Raw genomic sequence first — 23,929 nt, forward strand, 5'->3', positions numbered from 1 at the left:
AGCCCCTATAACAAAATAGACCTTCTCAGAGGAACTGAGAGTTAAAGCTGTTTGCTTTAGAGCATAATAGAGTTTGCTGTAGTTTTTAGTGTAATTTAATGAGGGAATTTCATTATCTCAGTGGTAAACTCCTTTGTTCCGGGCAGAGTTGGAAGGATACAGGAAAGAGTGAAACTATAGAAAATTGGTTTTTTGCTTCTGGTATAGTTAGGAAGGGAGGGAAGCATTTCATTCCTTGACATCAGCCCTTTTCAGTGTAAGGAAGTTTTCTGTGATTTTCAGGGGAATGGGCTGCTAGAGAGGAAAAGGAAGTATTTGTGCTCCAGCACACGAGAACCTCACACATGAGAGTATGCCTGAAAGAGTAAGAGACACTCTCAGCTAAACCTTCCCTGGCTGCAGGATATCCATCTTTATGGTATTTTTGCTTTACCTGCTTTCTCTCTGTTCCTGAGATGTATTGAGTTTATTTCCGATTTATAGAATATTACCCAAATGCTTGCTTAAGCTGGCGGAGTATTTAATGTATTTTTCTGTCATGAAAGGCATATTGGACTGCCAGGGACAAGAATGGGAGAAATATGAAGGTGAATTGGGAGGAACTAGGCATCACAATTCATAGTTTAATGAGGTAAATGTGAAAGCTGAAAACCAGCGTTCCCTGAGACAAATAAGGTCACTGGTGTGACTCATGCCTGTAAAGAGCATGGGAGATCTTACCTTTCACATTCTTATTCCTTCCATAGGACTGTTTCCTTTCACAGGAGAATGAGGAAGAAGTTCAGGGGTAGACTGACTCTGGGAGCAGGCTGAAGGTCAGCTCTGAGCTATTGGTCTTCTGCTGGGGAGCCATTTAATTGCACACTGGATCCAATGAGATACCTCCTGTGAGGAGAAGGATCTTAAAGTTGCCCCTTCTCCACTGTTAAATTAATAAAGTAGTGACCTGTGGAGAAAATCCATTTCTGTGCCCATCTTTCAATCCCTTGAGTATTCTGATTAAATAACTGACTGTATCGAAGCCTCCAGACTAGTTGAGTCATTGCTTGTGTTTAAACGACAGCACTTCTTTCCTCCAAACATACAATAATAAAATGGAAATCAATACTCTTAACCTAACTTATCAAAAGTCCTGAAGATATTGATGCTGCTTAACAGCTGTAAATGCAAATAAAAAAGCAGTATCTCACACCACTTGTACAAAACAATAACATTTCAAGCTGCTTATGCTACCCACCAGAGGGCTGTCAATCATGTTTGCTCTGAAGAAGATGGTGCTCGGGGGCTGTTGAGCATGCTGGCTGCATGGACAGGAGAGCACATAAAGGGTTTCTGTGTTCCCTTCAATGCAAAAATGAAATAGACTTTCAGGAACAGCAGAGCTTGATGACTATTGCTGTGGTGCATATTTCTCAAATGCCTACAGATTTTCGCTCTTCATAGGACTCAGTCCCCATGCACATGGGAAAATGGGTTGTTGAAAAACTTGAATGTGGTACACAAGAGGAAGAAAACATACCAGGATTATGGGAATTGGGACTGTGCTTCTGAAATCAATCTGCTGATCATCCCTATTTGCCATGCATTCATTCACACTGCAGAGCAGTTTTGGAGTGTGCGAACTGGCTTCTAAGCCACAGAAGCAGTGTGTTCCAGGGGTGCAGCTAACCGAGCTCAGTCACTGTAGGGGTCTACAGCCCATACTGGAGCCAGCCTGGTGGGAAAACCCTGCAGCAGGCAGGGTTTCAGCATGGGTTCCTCAAGAGGAAGGTGACACTGATTGCTTCTCCCTAGTATCCAGTGATAGGATCCATGGGAATGGTTCAAAGTTTTACCAGGTGAAGTTTAGACTTGATGTTAGGAAGCATTTCTTTACTGAGAGGGTGATCAAACATTGACAGCCTTCCCTTGCCTGTCAGTGTTTAAGAGGCATTTGGACAGTGCCCTTAATACCATGCTTTAACTTTTGGTCAGTTATCAGGAGGTTGGATTCGATGATCATTGTAGGTCCCTTCCAACTGAAAAAAAATATCCTGTTATATTTTAAGACCAACTTTTTTGCTCTGCAGCTCTGCTCCTGTAGAGTTACACTGCTTGCTTTTGGAGGCATTGCCTTTGGCAACTAAAAGTAATTTTTACACCTAAAGAAGCAGATTGCTTGAATTATCTAATGGCAGATTTATGTTTCTTTCAATGAGAATTAAGAAATAAAGCCCAAATAGTTCAGTAGACTGCATAATGAGCAAAGCAGATGTTTTGAACTCTTAATTCCGCAGGAAGCTGACAGTAAGGACTCATCCTCCATGTTGCAGAGGAGCATCCGAGTGTCCTTGTGAATCACAGAATCACAGAATGTTAGGGGTTGGAAGGGACCTTGAAAGACCATCTAGTCAAACCCCCTACTAGAGCAGGACCACCTAGAATAGATCACACAGGGATGCATCTAGGCGGGTTTTTAATGTCTTCAGAGAAGGAGACTCCACCACCTCTCTGGGCAGCCTGTTCCAGGGCTCTGTCACCCTCACAGTGAAAAAGTTTTTCCTTACATTAATGTAGAACCCCTTTGCTCCAGCTTGCACCCGTTGCCCCTTGTCCTGTCATTGGACATCACCAAGAAGAGCTCAGCTCCATCCTCCTGACACTCGCCCTTTATGTATTTATACACGTTAATGAGGTCACTCCTCAATCTCCTCCAAGCTAAAGAGACCCAGCTCCCTCAGCCTTTCATCATAAGGGAGATGTTCCACCCTCTTACTCACCTCTGTGGCTCTGCGCTGGACTCTTTCCAGCAGTTCCCTGTCCTGCTTGAACTGAGGGGCCCAGAACTGGACACACTATTCCAGATGTGGTCTCACTAGGGCAGAGTAGAGGGGGAGGAGAACCTCTCTCAACCTACTGACCACACCCCTTCTAGTACACTGCAGGATGCCATTGGCCTTCTCTGCCTTTAAGCATAAAAACTCGAGCAAAATATGTTGAGTGTATCGCTCATTGTATCGAAGATTAGTATCATTCATAAGATTGCATTATTTGATTTATTGATTTATTGACTAAAATGTATGTAAACATATAGTATAAATCTTATGTTATTGTTAAATGGCCAGTATTAAGTGCTACGAAGTTGTGTTTTGCTTGATTGCATAAATTAGGGTACGTAAGATCAACTCAATTTAAACTTAGAACTGCCAGGAAGTTTGCAGATATTTTTTCTTTCCTTGTTCTGACCTATGATTGTCAAATAATAGGCTAAGACCCATTTTATCTTTTGGCAGTACATGATCATATTCTAATAGATACTCCCTGAAGTGTCTGGAGTAAAAATCTCATTTTATGTGTATTAAAAACAGTAGGGAATCTCAAATCAGCTCGCTAAATAGCTTTTCTGCAACACCTTATTAAGAAAGTGAAAACTAATATAATTGCTGTTTTACTGTTCCAAAAGCGTTAAATCTGGCAGATGCTGAATTCTAAGCTTATATTGTTTCTACGTGAAGGACATTTGAAGGTGAAATGAGAATAAACTGTATTTTATTAAAATTTGTATTAAATTGACTAGAATGTATGTCTCAGGGAGTGATGTAGCACTTTGCACACAATAATCAAAATCTGATGGGAGAAAAGGAATTGATTAATTAGAATGAAATGTTTAAGAACATTAAATAAATCTGAAGTTTGATGATTTACATTTTCAGAAAAACTGCAGTGTACACTTCCAGTTTTCAGATTATTTTCAGATACAGCTAGAGTTCTCCTGTAAACAAATCAATGTATTACATTATTAGTCACAGATCTGTTCTGTACCTGCTTTTCATTTTGTGTCAAGTGATCTGATAGGAGGCAGCATTAGGAATACCCTTGGGCCAGTCACTTTATCTCTGTATGCTTATGTTTATCTTCTGTGTTAAGTTTTGACAAGGTTTTTCTGCCCTTTTTAAGTGTTGTGAGCTCCAGAGAGGAATACCAGTTGTAGCTGTGCACAGTTGTGGTGTTGTGCAGGCTATAATCTCAGTGCAGTAATTGAATATCATGGGTGTGTTTTAAGAAACACTATTCAGTTTCTTTAATGCGTCTGAGAGTTGTCAGTTTTACAAATGGTATTTTTAAAAGAAAAGGATAACATTACTGTCCACAGGCTGGGGGAAAGGCAGTTGTCTTGTAAGTGCAAACCAGCAAAGATATTCAATATTCCCTGAATATTAAGGTCTTGATTGTGCATTTGTTCTGATTACAGAAGGACTTGGCATTAACCTAAACGTTTTAAAATTGTGAGCACGTAAAGTATGAGAGGGAGTATTTACCAGGACACCTTCAGCTGTAAAATAACAGTTGCTTTTGACAGTTATGTTTTAAGTGTCCATTCCTCAGAATCTGAAAAAATCATGCCAGTTTATTATCGTATTCCGCTTCTCTTTCTCTTCCTCTGTTACTATCATAAATCTACCTGAACTGGGAGGCAAAGCCAGCATAGTTTATATGTGCAGGATTTACAGCCAAACAATCAGAATTTGAAAAGACCAGACAACATGAAAGTAAACGTGTAAATTAGAATTGGGCTGCACTGAAAAAAAAATTAATAATTCATTTCAATGTGCCTGCAAGAGTACAGAAATATCATTTAAGGGATCACTATGAAGGGTGGGAGAGGAAGATCTGGTTTTTGTTCAATATTGCTGCCAAATACAATTCACACTCTTATTTCAGCACAGAATTCATTCAAAAATTAAAATTAAATTAACCTTGATAATTATTTGAAAAAAGAAAAATGGAAATTACTTTTCTGAAAATATTATTGACAGATCTGCATGGAAGCATATATCATGCAATGACAAGTCTAATTCCCTTCCCTTCTCCCCACCAGGCAAATCAGTTCTAGAGTACTGAATATAATAGAAAGTACTACCTTTGATTTGAGTTGAAGTGAATTTTATGTTCCTGTGTAAAAAGTGTCTGCATGAGTGAAGGTATCTAGTCAGTGTGTAAAGAAATACTCTTTATATGGTACATATAAATAGCTGCTGTATAGACGCGTACACGCATATGCCCACATGAATGCATTGGTTGTGTATAAAATTGCTCTATGATTTTAGATTAATTCATCATTAAATGATGTCAATAAAACCCAAGATGGTCATCAGTTTCCAAGAAATACTCTGTGCCTTGGAGACTGAAGTTCACTCTGAATTACTCGACAAATAACAAATCACCTGTACAGGGATAATTACAGCATCAAATGTGCTAGGGCTCCAATCCATTGAACGTCCTTCAGCCGCTTGACTGGACTTTGCATTAAGTTTCTTTTTCAGCAAATATTTGTTTGTGGTATTCCATTATATACCTGTCAGTCTGGGGCATCAAGAGTGATACACATCAGTGACCTGTTAGGAAATCTCTCTCTAATATCTGTTCTTGCATCTATGCTGTGAAGCAGAGGAAAACGCAGATTGCCTTGTAGGAATTACAAAATATGTAGATTAAAAGGATTGTTCTGTATCATGAAGTATTTATTGTGCTTCATACCATTTTATGTCTGAAAGAAATAATGTAATTTACCAAGATAGTCATGTTTATGGTGTTTTTTCATGTTTTTTGTGTGGTAGAGAATGAAAAATTCATAAAGCTCTCAAGAAAAATATTAAGGGTCAGTAGTACAGGGTACAGTATATATATAGGTACATAATGCACAGTGCATTTCAAAATCTGCCAGTTTAGTTTCCTACGAACGCTTTATTCTTGATTTTACAAGGTCAACTAAAATAGTACCTGTCTGAAAAACAAGGAGTGTTCTTTAACAGCATTGCTTTTACAAACAGCAATCTTTTGCCAAAGTTTTTAAGAATATATCTTGAATATATTTTTGTTTGAATGAACTGTTTGAGTAGTGGAAGCATCTCAGTATATGGGCTGTATTCTACTCCCTATTGAATTACTCCAGATTTATTCTGAAAGTAGATTTAAATCTTGAAGAATGCATTTAAATTGCAAAGTTTTAATTTCAAACGTGTGAAGCTTGAAAGCCCATGAAATAATGCAATAAAATTAAGCATTAAATAAATACTCAGTAAATGTATGCAACTTTGAAAGGTTTTTACAGTAGTCTGAATGTGCCTGGCAAGATTTGTTTCTGGCATTTTTTTTTTTAACCTACTAATGTTGCTGTTGAAATAGTAATTATTTTGGTTTTATTATATTTCATACATGAATTTTGTTTCTCAGTTTGCTTTTCTTTCCCCCCATTTAAGATTCCAGAGGCTTATTTTATTAGAGATCCTCATACTTTCCTCCTTACAAAGGACTTTATTAAGGTATATATGTTCTTTTAGTGCAAAAAAAAAAGCGCTCTCAAGACCTGAACTGCATGTCCTCACAGGTTAACATTTTCACATATAACGCCAGTTACTGGAAATGAGAATGGTTAGTTGGTTAACTGAAGCATGCCTGAAAGGAGAAGCAAAGCTTGTCTACAAAATACTAACACTTGGATGAGTCTGCAGCCTGGGAGGAGAGCACCGGGTGAATTTTCTGGACTTTTTTCATGGCTGACTTGGGATATGCCTGCATTGTCACACAGTGTGTTGACCTCTCTCCTTGACGCATATTGCTCATGACAGTCCCTCTCCCTTGCCCGCAGGCCATGGAGGCGCAGATACAGAACTTTGGACAGACGCCATCGCAGTTGCTCATTGAGCCCCATCCACCTCGGAGCTCTGCCATGCACCTGGTGAGACATAACTGCTGGCTGGGAATGCATTCCCTTTGAACCTGAGGATCCTTTGTAGGTCATAAAGTACCCATTAAGCAACACTTCTAATGCCCTCCATTGCCTGTGCAGCTGTGCTTTCTCCTGGCAGCAACGGCTCGCAGTGCTCCAGCAGAGCAAGGTGGAGGTTTGAATAGCTTCGGCTTCCTACAGTCCTGGCTTTTCCTGTCTAATATTGTATAAAAAGGCACTATCTTCATAAATATACATTTGATAAATACATATTTACATTCTTATTTCTGCAAGTATTGGGAATGACTGCTGTCTTCTCTTAGAGTGAGATTATTGTTTTGTTTTGTTTTGTTTCAAAAGATGCATTGTTAGGGGCTGATTTATGAACAATGCCTGCTTGACAAAAATGAAGTATTGGAGTTCAAATCATGCTGGAATCCTCCTGCCTGTTTCCCCGGGAGAATACAGTGTATATTTTGAATTTCAATTTGAACTCCAAAATCGTTCCTAACACATTCTTCTCTGTGCTTCTTGAAATGAATTACATGAGATAGCCAGACTGTGCCCCTCAGTGCCTTTGATTAAATGTTTAGAGTTAGGTATTTTCTTTTAAGTTTTGTAAATCAACAGTAATATGTGCAGTAGTTTCAGTCATTTTATCTGTCTACAAGGAAATCGCTTTGTCTAGTTGTACACTGCGAAACTGGGACTTGATCTGGAAGGGTTAGCTGTGTTAGTTTAAGTAATGTGTAGATGTCAAAAGTACATAATATTTATTTTATATTCTTAAGATATGGTTAATATATTTTTAATAATAATTTAGTGATAAGTAGAAAGGGTTATTTGAACTTCTAGAAATAATTCTATTTGTTATAACAGTGGTTGAAAAAAAATAACATTAAAACCGGTACTTAATAATAGAATTATTGTCCATGTACAAAAAACTGTGTCACTTGTAGAATCATCAAACAGGTTTGTAATTACTTACAGACTCCCTAAAAAGTATATGCTTTACACAGAATTAAATTGTCTGTGTTTGGCAGTGTACATTTCATGTACAGAATTCATTAAGAAAAATTAAATACCTGTCAGTTTTTGAGTTCCTCTTAAAATTTGTTTTTTCAACCATTCTAGTTTATAGCATTTAAATTTATGATATATTAGTTGATTAACTCTTTTATTTGACTTATATCTCTTGTATGAATATTAACTGCTGAATAATTTTACATTTTACTGTATAATAATTAATGCTAACGGTCATTTTGCGCCCTGTAATGATAACCCTTACCATACCTATTCTCCACTTGTCCTCGTGTAATGATCCAATAATAGCTTCTGATCTTGCTGTCCTCCATCACTAGTGTAGATGCAAAGGTAGTGTTGTTTTCCCTGTATGTGCACATGCTTGCCTGCTCTTTTTTAACCTCATTTTCCCTCAGACCTCCTCACTAATTGTGTTATCCCTTCTGTTTTCTTCTGCTCTCTTCTCCTTTCTACTCAACAGTGTTTCCTTCCACAGAGCCCCCTCATGTTTAAAGATCAGATGCAGCAGGATGTCATCATGGTGCTGAAGTTCCCATCAAATTCCCCCGTCACACATGTGGCAGCCAACACGCTGCCCCACCTGACCATTCCTGCCGTGGTGACTGTCACGTGCAGCAGGCTGTTTGCAGTCAATCGGTGGCACAACACAGTAGGTATGTTCTCATGGGCATGTTTCATTCAAATTCGAAGACCTTAACAGTGCAGCTTTAATTTCAAGTGTTATTTAGCTAGATGTGGGTTAATCTCACTCACCTGCCTGTGAACAAAAATTTACTGTTTTTTCTGGTTTATGTCAAATAATCAAAGCTTGTCTTTTCTCTGGTGCCATTCCTAGAAACACTCTCCATAACAGCAGCACATCACCATGGCAGCCAATCGATTTGTGGTTACATCAGGATCAGCCTTTGATATAATGCTTTTCAGGAGACTGCTGCTGCTCTTGACACAGCCGATATTAATATGTCCGAGGTTTCAGGAATACATACTGGCGTGCTAGAGAGCGGACATCACTGTCTGCTGCTTGAGAGAGATTTCAGGTCTGTCCAGGAGCTGTCATAAGCCTTTCCCTGGGTCACCATTAGATAATATGGGACCCTAAACAAGCCTAAGCGGCCAGACACTGAACGATTCTGAAGAAAAGTTTCCTCATTCCCTCCCAAAAGCCCATCCAACAAGGTCATCCCGCATTTCCCTTCCAGCCCCTCTGTCTCCTCACCTGGACATGTAGGTGCCAAGGGTGTCTTAGGCATTGCTAAATAGGTGGTGGGGCCATGAGGTACATGAGGGAATTAACAGGTTTAATTTTCTAAAGTAGCTTCCTACTGTGGTAGCCCTTAACGCTGCAGTATTTGGAAACTTTTGAAGGTTTCTCACCACCTGGAAAAATAAGAAGGTACCTGGTATTTAAGTGTGTGGCTCAGTAGCTGGCTCAGGAACTTTGTAGGGACTAGGCAAAAAAAGAAAATTCCTCTGCTCTTTATGCACAGGAGGAAGCCCTGGACACAAGTATATCCTCCTGGAGAAGGATTTGTGATATGTGATTTATTTGGGATGTCTACCTCCAGTTGAGACAGAGGGATTCTAGATACCCAATCACTGGCTTAAATGTAAAATCTCCTCAGTGAATAATTCAAGTCAGGTGAAGTAGATCCCACCTTTTATACACAAAGCTGGCCAAAGACTGGTGTTACAGGCAATAATTAGAGGAATGAATGGGAATTCTATTATAGGCATACATTAGAGGAGCTATCAGAGCAAGTGAAGTTAATATGACTCTGAATACTTGAATAGTAATATAAGGATTAATATTACTTTTATTCTGAATATTTAAATAATGTTAACGTGAATATTAAATTTCACATGTATTTGGAATTAAACTGTTCTCTGTGTAGAAACAAACTTTGCATGGTAGTTTAGAGAATATGACAGGAGCAGAACAGGTTATCTGATTGCCTTTCACAAATCCATGCATTTATGATACTCTACCCAGTGCAAATGCATTAGATGTAAAAATGTTTTGCCCATTTCTATAAAATGAAAGGGAAAAATTTAGAGGGAAGAAAAAAAAATGTTTTTTGGGTTATGAGTAGATCAAGAGCAGCCCTGCGGAAAAGGACTTTGGGGTGCTGATGGATGAAAAACTGAATATGAGCCAGCAATGTGCACTTGCAGCCCAGAAGGCCAATCTCATCCTGGGCTGCATCAAAAGCAGCGTGGCCAGCAGGTTGAGGGAGGTGATCCTCCCCCTCTACTCCATTCTGGTGAGACCCCACCTGCAGTGCGGTGTCCAGCTCTGTGTCCCTCAGTGTAAGAAAGACATGGACCTGCTCAAGTGGATCCAGAGGAGGGCCACAGAGATGATCAGGGGGGCTGGAGCACCTCCCCTGTGAGGACAGGCTGAGAGAGTTGGGGTTGTTCAGCCTGGAAAGAGAAGGCTCCGGGGAGACCTTATAGTGGCATTACAGTACTTAAAGGGGGCCTAGAGGAAAGGTGGGAGGGACTCTTGATCAGGGAATGTGGTGATAGGACGAGGGGTAACAGATTTGAACTGAAAGAGGGTAAATTTAGATTAGATATTCCAATTGTTCCAGGCCAGGTTGGATGGGGCTTTGAGCAACCTGGTCTGGTGGAAGGTGTCCCTGCCCATGGCAGCGGGTTGGAACTAGATGATATTTAAGGGCCCTTTCAACTCAAAGCATTTTATGATTCTGTGAAAACGTCTTTTAAGATATTTCGTATTAGTGTCCTCAGTGGAAAAGCCCAATGTCGGAAATGATTCAAAGGTACAAAAACGGTCCCGTGGTATTTTAATACTTTTCTGACTAACATTAGTTGAGTAATTCCTAATTAGTTCCCCTGGATTTTTCAGGGATGCTGCCCAAGTACTCTGTACCCATTGTCAGTAATGTCTCCTTCATTTGAGGAGGTTGGTTTGGTGCTCGAGTACCGCTTTCTCATCCAGACTGACTGTCAAGTGAGGGGAAGCCAAAATTCCTACCCGTCCTTTACTGTGAAGGAGTCAAGGTCACTTCTATTGGAGTATCCTGGATTTCAAGTGTTTCCTTAACAACCATTATTTGAAGTCATCTAGTTTAGTAGAAGTCATGTTGACCTTTATGATGCATATGGCTTTTAGGTTTTAGTTTTTCATATAAACTCTTGTAAAACGTTGTCATGTTGCAAACACATAGAATTCACATCATGAACCAACCGTGAACTAAATTTCATACTATTTGAGAATCTCTGATGTAAATTTCAAAGAGAGGAATACTTTCTGAACATATTATAACAGGAAGGGACAGGAAAACAAAACTGTTTGGAGTATCAAAATTCATTCTATTGACTTTTTAATCTTTTATACCATGCCTAACAATGTCTTTTATTTTGCAAGAGGCTAATCCAGGACAGGGTATCAACTTCCTACTATTACCATAATATTATTTTCATAAATCACAACTGTAGTGTAAAGTATAGGTTAATCTACAGAAATGTACTCACAGACCACTCAGTTTTACTGTTGTGGGATATATGTAGAGCTTTAGAGTTTATACAGAGTAGAAGTCATTTACATAGCCATCTCACAGTAGAGGCAAATTAATCTAAGTTAATAACAGTAAAGATCTGTCCCAAAGTGGTTTGGTTTTGAAAGAAGAGAAAGAAAGGAGGGAAGGAGTTCTCAGAGCAGCGTTTTTCAGAAGATGGCAGGGCCAGCTGTAGACCTTGTTTCCTTTTACCTCTTCCAGTTGTCTATTGCAGTAGTAGAAAATGGAGTATACCAGAACTCTGTATCTCCTCTTATGGAGGATATTCTTGTGCAGCATGGCAGTTACTGACAAAGATCGTGTTTTCAGTAGTGACCATTGTGATTTATATGCTAGGGAAGGTGATCAGAAGAGCCAAAGCAATGCATGAGAGTAAATAACACTAAGTATGCAGCCCCTGATGCACATTTGAACAGCTTAAGGACTGCTCAGGATAGAACTAATAGGCATAATTTTGGAAAATTTACTGTAGCCCACAATTTCCCAGCAAAAAATTCTAGCTAAATCCATAAAAACGTCCAAGTTTCTGTCACTTACAGGTTTCCATATGTAAGAAACTCCTAAGTGTTTAATCTCATTATTTTTCTTTTCTGTGCTATTATAAGATCTCACTCAGTGCTCAAATGTAAAAAAATTTCTCTGTTACACTATTTTAAAGGAGTTATTTAAGGAATGTTTGTGGCTGCAGAAATCATGATGAAATTAGTGCTCACACATCTATAGTTACTATTATGTAACTAAAGAATTAATGAATTCATATTTATGAAGCACAGAGGAAGGGATCTTAAGAGATTCGTAGAACAAGTAATAGTAAGAGATTACTTTTTTTATATATATATAATAATCAAACAATGCAGTTTTAAACCTAGAAAAATAATATTAAAAATTTAGACAACAGGGTTCCATTGTGTTTTATTCTTCCTTTCATGTGTAGGCCTCCGGGGAGCCCCAGGATATTCTTTGGATCAAGCCCATCATCTTCCAATCGAAATGGATCCATTAATTGGTATGTCAAAATGAAAATGTAGCAATATATTTGAAAATGGTATTTTCAAGAATTATTGATTAAGCTATGTTTGTATATTATGCTTCATTTAACACAGAAGATAGGAAAATATTTATTCTTGTCAGTCCTGGAGAACTAAAAGCATTAGCTATTGATGCTGAATGAATTACATGAGTGCTATTTCTTATTAACATCACCAGCAATTGGTATTTAAGAAACAACCAATTAAGTCAGTTACATTGTCAGCCCATATCTATAATTCTATACTCTTATCAGATCACATTAGTAAAATAAAATGTGAGGGTCTGATGGAGTTCACATATTTTAATTTCTTACAGCTAGCACTGTGTATATCAGTGCAGACTGAGATCCATTTCTTTCCATTCAATTAATGATTTGGATTGTTTTATTCGGCATTACTAAATTAATAAAGACTGGACTTTAAACTGTTGCATGATTGTATTTTTTAAATCAAAAAACACTTGAGAAAGTGAAGCATTTTGAGAAATACAATCTGCCAAAACTGTCAGAGAGATTGCAGGACTTGTATTCCTAATGGCCATTATTTCTCTTTAATTTCAACTATTTGCTTTGTGGTTATTTGTTTATTCTTTTGTGGTAGGCATATTTTTAAGACAGAAATTTGGGACAGGGGAGGTTCTTAGAGACAATTTTGCAGCATTGTTAAGAAAAAAAATACAGTTTTAAACATCTCCGATGAAAAGTTCCTATTCTGTTTGTGTTGATATTCGTGGTTGAAAGATTTATATACAAGTACCTCAGGAGAGTTAGCTTTCTCGTTCTGTATGCTTCATTTGCTCATATAATGACAAAGGTTTTCTCTTCAGATTTTCCTCTCAAAAGCTAGGGCACAGCTATTGTGCCCACCTGTTCTGGAAATTTGAGTAATTTTGTTATTCATTGTCTTTCAGTGGATGGACGTAGAGGTAATAGACGTAGAGGACATGATAATTTAAATGTGTTCTTGGAATGTGTATAAACATGGTATTAACTTTTACAAGCAAATTTAAAATAGGGTTTTTTTGTCTGGTTGAGTCTCATATTTCATGCAGTTGTGAGCAATTTTAGTAGAATAACCAAAAATAGGAACAAAAGAAATCTCAGAATATTATCTGCATTAAGTCATGTTCCTATGTTAGGAGAAACATATCTCTCAGAGTGAGTTTTATCTTGCCTAACTTCAGTTAGTTGTCAAGATTCCCTCCATAGCTACTGTAGAAAGAGAAACTGTCCTATGGAGTTGTCTAGCACTTGGACAGCTATTACAGTGTGACTTGACTTGCCATGTGAAGCGATGTCTCTCTCTCCAGTGAGTATAGAGGGAGCATAGATAATTAGCTTAGATTATATACTGAACTTTTAGAAAGTTAATATTAGCTGAGAGGCAACAGACCTGCCAAATCCTGTCTGTTATGTCATAGGAGGTAGAAAGCACATTAGCTGGTTACTCCCAGTCCTTCCTAACATTTAACAGTCAGGGTGGTGGGATTCTGCATGAACCGTTCATTTTCCCTCTGTCTGGGGGAATTTCTAGGTGGCATTGCCTCTTTTAACATTACTGCCCATGGCCTGGCTCCCTGCTTGAGGGGATTAGGTGATAAAACAATGTTGAAAAAGCGCACCAAATCTGAATAGTTTCATTGGTTGAATCCTTAAGTCTTTGATCTGGTTAAATGTCTGCAGGTATGTGGGATGTCAAGGTCACACAATACAAGCTGGGATATTTTCTGTAAGAAAGATACCAACCAGAAAGACTTGACTTTCTGCAGTATTGTTAGTGTTGACTTTGCATTTTAAATTGAGAGCAGCCCTGCGGAAAAGGACTTGGGGGTGCTGATGGATGAAAAACTGAATATGAGCCAGGAATGTGCGCTTGCAGCCCAGAAAACCAGTCGCATCCTGGGCTGCATCAAAAGCAGCATAGCCAGCAGGTTGAGGGGGGTGATCCTCCCCCTCTACTCCACTCTGGTGAGACCCCACCTGCAGTACTGAGTCCAGCTCTGTATCACCCAGTGTAAAAGACATGGACCTGCTTAAGTGGATTCAGAGGAGGGCCATGGAGATGATCAGGGGATCTGGAGCACCTCCCCTACGAAGACAGTCTGAGCTGGGGTTGTTCAGCCTGGAGAAGAGGAGGCTTCGGGGGGCCCTTATAGTGGCATTACAGTACTTAAAGGGGGCCTAGAGGAAAGGTGGGAGGGACTCTTGATCAGGGAATGTGGTGATAGGACGAGGGGTAACAGATTTGAACTGAAAGAGGGTAAATTTAGATTAGATATTCCAATTGTTCCAGGCCAGGTTGGATGGGGCTTTGAGCAACCTGGTCTGGTGGAAGGTGTCCCTGCCCATGGCAGGGGGTTGTAACTAGATGATGTTTAAGGGCCTTTCCAACCCAAACCATTCTGTGATTCCATGGTTCTATGAAATGGACTTCCATCATTTTCCCCTAGTTCAATTTGGTTTTGGAGAGTACTTCAGCAGAGCACTTAAAATATTACCGCATATTATGCATTGCATCAGGCAGTTTGTAGGAAATTGTCATCTCCTGTAAAATCTTTGTCTTATTCAAAGGGAAAACAGGAATCTCACAATAATTTTGTATTTCTGACACTGATATAGACAGCTCTAAATGTTCATATTCAAAATGCTTACTCAACAACAAATTCACAGTTCATTGAAAGTTAAATGTATTCATTTTCTCCCGTAAGTGGATGACAGGAAGGTGTTGGAATGGCTTACTCGTAAAATGTGTTTTGCATTTTGTTACAGCCAATAACTCTGGTGTGAACAAACGACAGATCACAGACCTTGTGGATCAGAGCATCCAGATCAATGCACATTGCTTCGTGGTCACAGCAGATAATCGCTACATTCTTATCTGTGGTTTCTGGGACAAGAGCTTTCGAGTTTATTCTACAGAAACAGGTGACTCTAAATACAACTACTTGTTTCTTCTTAGGTCACAAAGTGGACAGTTGTCTTAATACTGCCACATCTAATGCCTGTGCTTACCCCTCAATAAATGACAAAGGGCAGTTTATAAAATCCTTCATTATTGTTTGAGCTGTAAGGTGCTTTTTTTTGGAAGATAAAGGATGTAGAAGGAAATGGAAAGGCATACCATTTTGTTAGCGGTAACTTCTGAAAACCATAGTTAGATTCAGGGAGTTGATATCAAAAATATCAAACACAATTATTGTTACAATATTTTCATGGCTGTATTATTTCTATATTTCATGCAGTAGGGAAGTAGGATACATGGTCTGATACTGGGAACCAATATTTTGTTTCTTTATCTGATTGCTTAGCATAATATCATTCAGTATATTGCTGAAAACTGATTGCAATAATAGAAAGAGGGAGGTGATGATCATAGTAAACCTTAGTTTGACATTAGAAAGAACAATTATACATTTTTAATATAATAATGTAGCACCATTATGGAAAAGTTCACATGCTGTCTTATGCATATCATTCATGAAATTCACAAATCGTGTTCTAACACCATTGCTTAAATACTGATGGAGCAGTAACTCCACTTAATATTCAGTGACTGCAGAGCTGCCTTGATTTTCAGAGGTAAGGGTTAGGCTATGGATTGACACAGAGCACAGCCCTCAACAGGAACATTAAAAAAAAAAAAAAAAGTTTTATCTTCATGATTTTTTAATCTTGTTGTAGCATTTAGTGAACTCTAGTTAAGGGATACGAGGCAAAAATTACATTTGAACTGAATATTTGTTAGTGATTTAGTTAATGATTTCTAAATGCGGCAAGTACTTAAAAAGCTTGAATTTGTATCACTTTGCACTCCCACCAGGAAAATTAACTCAGATTGTGTTTGGCCACTGGGATGTCGTGACTTGCCTTGCCAGATCAGAGTCCTATATTGGTGGTGATTGCTACATCGTGTCTGGGTCTCGTGATGCTACATTGCTGCTTTGGTACTGGAGTGGCCGACATCATATTATAGGTGACAATCCAAATAGCAGTAAGTATCCTGTAAAAAACACCTTCCTGAGAGGTCCTCTGTCACGCCTGTTTATTTTTAGCGTTCCTTCTGTCAGCTTCAGAAGTTATTACCAAATATATTGATTATTTGCAGGTTGAAAGTTGGTATAAGGAGAGCGCCACATGCTAAGCAATTCATTGAGTACTAGCCAAAAAATGTTGAAACAGCCTGGTAGCAGATAATAGATTGGAGTAATTCTTAAATTCATAATTGGCTTTAGCACTTACAGCATCATGTCATCATAAACTAGAACAAGATGGTTATGGCCTTTAAGTGACAGGACATATATCACTATATTTTGACTTTCCTTTCCCCAGAAATATTTTTTGGCATTTTAACTTACTCCTTTTGTGCTACAACATGCTGTATCAGCTGCTTGCCTTTTCAAAAAAGGAATGTCTCACATGCCATGGAATTAAATGAGTCTCTTGGAGAAAGGTCTTTCTATAGCAGGCAAACCTTTGGAGAAGCAATGTGACTGAATAAAAAATAGAAAGAGAGAAAATGTCAGGAAGAGTTTACATTTCATTTGCAGGGGACTAACTATCTGTGCTTTGCAGAGTGAAGGGGATGCAATAATAATGATATAATTTATGTAAGAGGGCACTTAAAGTGCCCTACTGATTTACAAGGTCCCTTCGCCCAAACCAGGAATGTGACCACAGCTAAAGACAAGAGCAACTTCTATCCATATACAAGAGCTGGTTTGTACAACACTAAATCCATTTCATTTAAAGTGGTTTCTGAATTCTGATTATTATTTTCAGCACAAGGATATTGCCTCTTTAGATGAACATGGAAGAATCCATCACTATCAGTTCTGATCTCTGCTTCAAGTAATGACTGGAGGCAGTTGTAACCTGTCAGTTAAAGACATCTAAACAAAAGTATTTCTTCAACTGAATGTCTGGTAGAAAAGTGTTTTATTTGTTACAAAGTAAATACTTCATTAATTTCACAGCAACATTTTTTTTATTGTGTTTTAATTTTCTTCCATTTGTCCCTAAGCAGAGCAAAAGGGAGACAGATAAAAGCCTCACTTTCTCACCTGACTTTCTTTTGGTTTTATAACAGAGAGAGAATGGAGGGAGGAAAAATAAAATTGTGTTCCCATAACAAATTTCTCTAATTTTTATGTATATTCCAGAAATTTTTAGCACTTAATTCTTAGATATGGAGAAATTCAGTCTGGAGAGGAATTTCATGTCAGGGGTTTCTGTTTAGCTTGATGCCATTTTGCCGCTTTGAATCCCTGTGTGATTCATATCAAGTATTAGTAATTTCTATGCTAAGAGCCAGAAAAAAATAAAAGCTTGCTCCTTTAATCAAAGAAAAAACGTAAGACTTTTCTTTTACTTCCTTTTATTATATGGGTCTTGGGCAGCCTTGCCATTAGCCTTTCCTTACTGGCCAGTACAAACTGCTCCAGTTCTTTGCCAGATAGATACATTTTAATTCTGATGCCTTGTTGTCATTATGAACATATCTGAACGCAAGGAAGTGGTACTTTTGGGAATCTCAGATTTAATATCTTAGCTGTGTAACTTTGGAAGTGTATGCCTTGGAGTTCTTTAATTTTATGAAAAGAAATCAATGAAAACAAACCCAAATTGTATGATTTGCTCTCTGTCTTTACCTCTATATGGATACGGCAATGTTTTGCTGAAGAAAAGGCCTTATAGTCAGATTAATGGTGCACTGTGCTGCAGATACTGCCAGGCAAATGTAATCTCACAGGCACACATAGCAGAGCTCAGGAAGATTAAAGACCCAAGTCCACTGTGGTAGCTTCAAAATGTATTGATCGGATTTCTTACTGCTGATGTTGAAGACATGCTGAAGACTCATGTTGAGGAAGGGTTATGTCATCCCTGTTATTGTTGTCTCTAGTCATTGGATTAAAGTTACCATGGATATGCTCATTATGTACTAGTACTGTACTGTAATCAGAACTTCATATGTTGTAAACGTATCCTTATTAACAGCTTCTTTGACTTTTCATGAACATACACAAGTGATTATATGCCTGAAGAACCTTCTGCCTTTTAAGATTTCTATGATTACTAAATCTTTCTGATGAAGTAATGACTACCTGATTCTGTTCCTTACCATGAACAGACATGATACTTGTTGTATGACTGATTCCCTGTATACTGCTTTTCGGGAGTGAAGCGTTCTCAACAATCCTTACAAAAATATGTTTGAAGTTTTACATAGTTAAAACCACTGAAGTAGTAAAGAAATATTTCCTACCCTGCCCTTCTATACTTACTAGTAAAAGATTAGGATTTACCTTGTAGGAAAAATGAAAGTGAGATGTTCTCTGTAGGTCAAATCCAATTAGTTAACATCTTTAGAATGCATTTCCAGAAAGATGTAGATGATATTTTCAGGGGAAAAAAAGGGGATTAGTTTTTTAAAAGCTGTCATCTGGAGACACAGATAAGGTATTTTATACCACAGGTTGTAAGAAGGTGAAGAATTCAAAGAAAAATGTCAGGTATCGTAATTATCTGGGTTAGATGCTTGACTTTATAATGATCTTTTAAACTGAAAGACAGTTAATTATCAATTTCAGCTTCAATGCATCCAATTACCAAAAGGAACTTTAGTTGTTTCAAAAAATGTTAAGGTGGGGGGAGGGGCGGGGGGGAAGCAAGCCCCCAGTCCTAAACAGTTTATGTGATTTAACATTTGTATAGAAAATTGTAGATACCATTTCCTTAGAAAACATAGCACTCACAATCATTTATTGTGAAATACTCTGCGGCAAAAGATTGTCGGAACAAACTCCTTACCAGTTCCGCTAAAATTCCGTATTGCAGAATCCATGAGATAGATAAAATGTTTACTGAACAACACATATGTCAATAACCTAACCTGTCGGACTTGTGTAGAGTGTTCTGCTGAAATACCTGTGCAGGCATGTGCTCAGAGGGTGACCTCAGCTGTGTTTGTGGGAAATACAGAACCAGCTCTGGTTTAAAGAGGAGAAAGGAGAAAAGTTGTGTCTTGGATAAGTGTCTTGCAAGTGGCTGCTCCAGCTCAGTAGTTGAAACCTTGCCTGTGAGAGCATGCTGAGCTTAATTTTATAATTTTAAAATAGTTTTTCCAGTCAATGTGTTTGTTAAGTTATTGCTTTCATTCTACAAGAAGTATCAAAAAGGAGTTTCTGGTTCATTTTGCACTTGTCACAATTTCATGACACTCCTCTCAATTGCTGTGAGAAGACTGAAGTTATACCAGATTTTAAATACAATGTTTTCCATGGGCTAGATTTCAAAAATAGCTTGTAAAAAACTTTGGTTAGAATGTTTGTCCAGGAAGTGGGAGACTAAGTTCATGGCCTCCAGAGACTGGGGGAATTCAAACCCACATTCCCATATTCACAAGCATATTCTTCCCATATTCACAAGCATCTTCTGACTATCAGACTATAAATTAATGTGGGAGGGGAGTCCCCCTGTGAACCTCCAGCTTTGGTGGAAAGCAAAATTCTTTTCTCTGCTCTTGTTTATGGATCTTGTGGACATGATGACTGGATAGAAAGAGATAAATTAAGAAATCAGGAACAAAACCAGCATACCTTCAACAGCAGTATGTAGGGCAAACCTTCTCTCCACTTTTACTTTCTCTGGTCCAACAAAAATTGGTTTCATGGCTGTGCAATGGCTAAGATCCAATAGCGGTGATAGAAAATGTCCTTTTCCAGCCTAGACTAGAGACTGGTGCCTGGGGATGCTCCTGGAAAGTGGGAGATGTGGCGTGAACTCCTTTGGGCTGGAGGGCAGTTGAATGGAAGGTTTTATGTACTTTTGAACCTCCTCTTATTTCTTTATCCTTGCTTAGGTAAGTATCACCTTTGGGAAAAACACTGAACTGAATGAAGCTTAGTCATCTTGCCAGGGTCAGATACCTGGTTTCTAAGCCAAAATTGCCCATCTGAAATAAGTAATCTGAATCTGCACCTTATTAAATTGATGACCACGTTGTATAAATCTGCTGCAGTTGAGAGAACAGTGAAAGGAATCTGTTTTCTCTTAGGAAGACATGACACATACAAAGGACATGGTTTCCTTATTTTAATTCTTTGAAGTGATCAGGCAAATGTAAATCTTTGCAGTTCTAAGAGACTGAATAGAAAAATTATTGTGATGGAGTTTGACAATTCGTGTTTTGATTTTTTTTTCTCTTATGATGTATGGGGATTTGTTTTAGCTGAGCACTAATTTGTATACAAATTTCTTCTCACATAGCAACTGTATTAGTCATCACAAAAACGAACAAAGAGAGTACATGATATGCCCTGGAGTTCAACATGTATCGTTATAGTTTTATTTTTATATTTTATGATTGCTTTATTGAATGTCTCTTTCAAACAAGTGACTTTGAAAATGAGAATTATCTCTGAGTCTTTGAACAGATACCAAAGTGGATGATAGAATTGCAGAAAAGTGAGGGACAGATGCTTTCATCTGAAACAGACACAAATTCAGAAACTAATTTGGAAGTGATAAAAATTAATTTGCACACTTTAATTGGAATCAGGCTCCTGCATGAAAGAAAGCAAGGGTAGGCAGCTTGTGCTAAAAGCTGATTGAATTTTTTGTCAGGTAAGTGTGTTGGACTTGGCCGCTTATCCTCTTGAGCCTCTCTGTGCAATATATTACATTCACCCTCTGACTGGTGTTCTTTAAAAGGATCAATGCTATTCCTGCTTTGTCCCTAGAGCCTGAAATTTCATTGATCTTGGGACCTGACATTTCTCATTACCTATTGTAGCTTCCACAAGCATGGTCACAAGAGGTGTGAGAGTTAACCCTGCTTTTTCTAACAGGACCTGTGCTGACCATTGGAAAATATTGTGTCTATCAGCCCTAAGCTGGGTTTGTTTAACATTATAACATAATCCTCAGAAGTGCTAACAATTCATCCTGTCCCAGTGAGTGTATTCTGTATATATGTGAAAGGGAGGGTAAGCACTACCGTAAAGGATCTTTGTCAAGTTAACCTGCACTTTTTTGAAGTCTGTCACGAACGTATTCCTTTTACATAACATATTTTTGAAACAATTTTAAATTGTGAACATTGCAGGTTTAATGAGTTTGTATCTTGACAGAGTAATTATTCTGAACTCAGAATATTCATGTATTCTTTTGTATCCCTCTACATTTTAATACCCTATAGCATGGCGTGGTTTAACCTTGAAAGGGCAGCAGTTTAAAAATAGCCACTGGTGTGATCTGTACCAAGTGGACTGGACAGCTGTCTGAAGGTCCTGCACAAGAACATTGGCACACATGCAATCTGCTTTGCCTGTTAAAAGAGTTATTACTATATCTTGGCACTGTTCTGCCAGAGCAGAAACTCTCTGGAAACCAGTGTGTAATTTTTACCGGCATCGTCTTTACTGTGGTAGTCAAAGACATGTCTCTCCTATGTATAGGTAAATGAGCCAATAATACACCTGAACTAATGCAGTCATATCTAGCAATTTATCAACAGATGTCTGTGCCTATGCTTTGCTGCATACCCCATGGGAGCTGTACAGTGCAGGGTGATTCAGCAACTTGCCAAAGTTCCCAAAGCAATTTAGTGGAAGAACTAGGAAGAGAAGCTGCAAATCCTTACTCTCCTCTCCTCCACTGTATCTTTCCTTTTGGGGTTTGGATAGGTGCAAGGTACCTGAAAGTCCACTCACTTGGGTGAATTGTTTGGAGATGTATACTGCTCACATTCCTCAGCAAATAAACCAGTTCTGCCAGAAGTGAGAATGTTTTGAATAAATGAATATTTTTCTGTCAGCAATCTTTCTTTTACAACCACTGCTCCCTTATGTTGTGGACATTGTTGTTGGCTATCTCCTATTTTGAGATATTCCTATTTATTGTTCATAGCTTTATCTTTTCATTGAATTCCAGGATGTTTTTTTCTGACAGTAAAAATTCAAGAAGGCTGTTACATTTTTGTTTCCATGAAAGCCATAGTATTTTCTAAGACTTTTTTTAATGACCATCCACTCAAAAGCACTAATAGTGAAGTAAAGTAAATTATTTTCAACAAATAATTCAGCTATAGTCTTGTACTTGCTTCTGTCAAAGTCAGAGATGAAATGGAAGGTGGAATTTGCCTTGTGGTGTCCTGTTTCTTTGTACAGAAGACTGTTAGATGTCCTCATAGCAATATTTACATAATTCCTGGAAAAGGACAATAGGAGAGAAACAACATTCTTCTCTTTCTTTTCTTTTTTTTTTTTCCTTAATATGTGAGAGCACCATTTGTTCCAGAAGAACCTTGCAATAGTATTAAGCATTGTATTTTTCAGAAAGAAGGGAAGATGTATTTTATTTTAGACTTTGTAGAAAAACTTACTTGTTTGGAAATGTAACGCAGATTATTATTTTTTTTTCTTCTGCCCTCTAGTAATTCGGTTCAAAGGTGCTCCTTTGGGGAAATTACAGAGAGTTTACAGTGATGGTATCTCAGTTCATAGGTAGGATATTTTCACCTGCAATTCCCTCAGAGCTGCAGCCTTTAACCTCTGGCTGCATCTATCAGTGGTGATGTGACAGTGACAGAATATTTTGCTAGATTTTGAATGATTCCTGGAGTTCACAACTTCTGTCCTTAGCAATAGAATGTAATATGACTGAGGTTCTCTTACCCGTGTCACAGCTTTTCCTGTGAAAAGTATCACTGAATAATTTTTTCTTTGAGCCCTAAGGGAAAAATCCCATTTTCAATTACTATTGGACTGTTACTTGTAATAATGATATGCCATTATTAATTTGTGCTTACTAGAAAACAGGACTCAAAGATCTATGTTTCAGGGCAGTTGTTTTTCATAAGCATTTTCCTTTATAAATCAAAAAGTCAATTAAATATGCTCATTTTTCATGTTCTGACATTTTACAGTTTCATGGTATTATAGTGTTTTTCTAGGAAACACTGAGGAAAATATCCTTTTGAAAATTTCATTATTTATTTCCCTTAAAAAAATTTATAAACATCTAGTAATTTCAGTCATTCACCCTTGCAGTCTGATGACAGTACTTTACACTCCTCTGTAATCACAGCTTAATCCAAGATGACCCTTGATCATTATTCCGCTTTTTTCCAGAAGGACATACAGAAGAAAAAAAAAAAAAAAAAAAAAAAAAGTGAAAAATTCTGAGTTTAGTTGATTTGCATTTTTTTTTTTCCACATTTCTGTTACACACTTGGAGAAAAGAAAACCTCAGAAGGAGATGGGGTTCTCAACAGCAACATTGATGGGGAAATTATAAAAAATCCAAAACTCAAAATATAGCTAATCTTTGATGAGATACTCAAAGCATCTTTCTCTGTTTTTTCCAACATCCATCCTTCCCTAGCAGTAAAGCCCAGTTTCCAGTTCACATCTTCAGTTTCCAGACCACAAAGCTCCTTTTCCTGCAAGCTTTATTAGAAATGGGGAAACTAGGATTTATTGGGGTAGCCGTTTTCATTTGAGATAGGAAAGTGTTAATGTGTCTGTACAATGCAATGATAAGACCAGGTAGATTGACCCGTCTTGTATTATTGGGTCCAAAACTGAAGTCTGTAAATCCATAGTT

The 23,929-nt window shown here is 38.0% G+C and overlaps 1 protein-coding gene across 6 annotated transcripts in view; it reads left to right on the forward strand.

Moving 5' to 3' along the window:
• The window catches only part of NBEA (neurobeachin), a 510,952-nt gene that overhangs the window by 477,577 nt on the left and 9,446 nt on the right, over positions 1-23,929 (forward strand). For 3 of the 6 annotated variants that reach the window (XM_086481881.1, XM_086481882.1, XM_086481884.1), the window contains 6 exons: positions 6,240-6,302; positions 6,629-6,718; positions 8,214-8,406; positions 12,230-12,301; positions 15,092-15,247; positions 16,143-16,313. In XM_086481881.1, coding sequence (XP_086338007.1) covers positions 6,240-6,302; positions 6,629-6,718; positions 8,214-8,406; positions 12,230-12,301; positions 15,092-15,247; positions 16,143-16,313 — 745 coding nt within the window. The remainder of the gene's footprint in view (positions 1-6,239; positions 6,303-6,628; positions 6,719-8,213; positions 8,407-12,229; positions 12,302-15,091; positions 15,248-16,142; positions 16,314-23,929) is intronic. The other 3 variants (XM_086481883.1, XM_086481885.1, XM_086481886.1) reach the window with 1 other exon arrangement.

Source organism: Leptosomus discolor, chromosome 1 (genome assembly GCF_034619465.1).
Source record: "Leptosomus discolor isolate bLepDis1 chromosome 1, bLepDis1.hap2, whole genome shotgun sequence".
Lineage (NCBI taxonomy): Eukaryota > Metazoa > Chordata > Aves > Leptosomiformes > Leptosomidae > Leptosomus > Leptosomus discolor.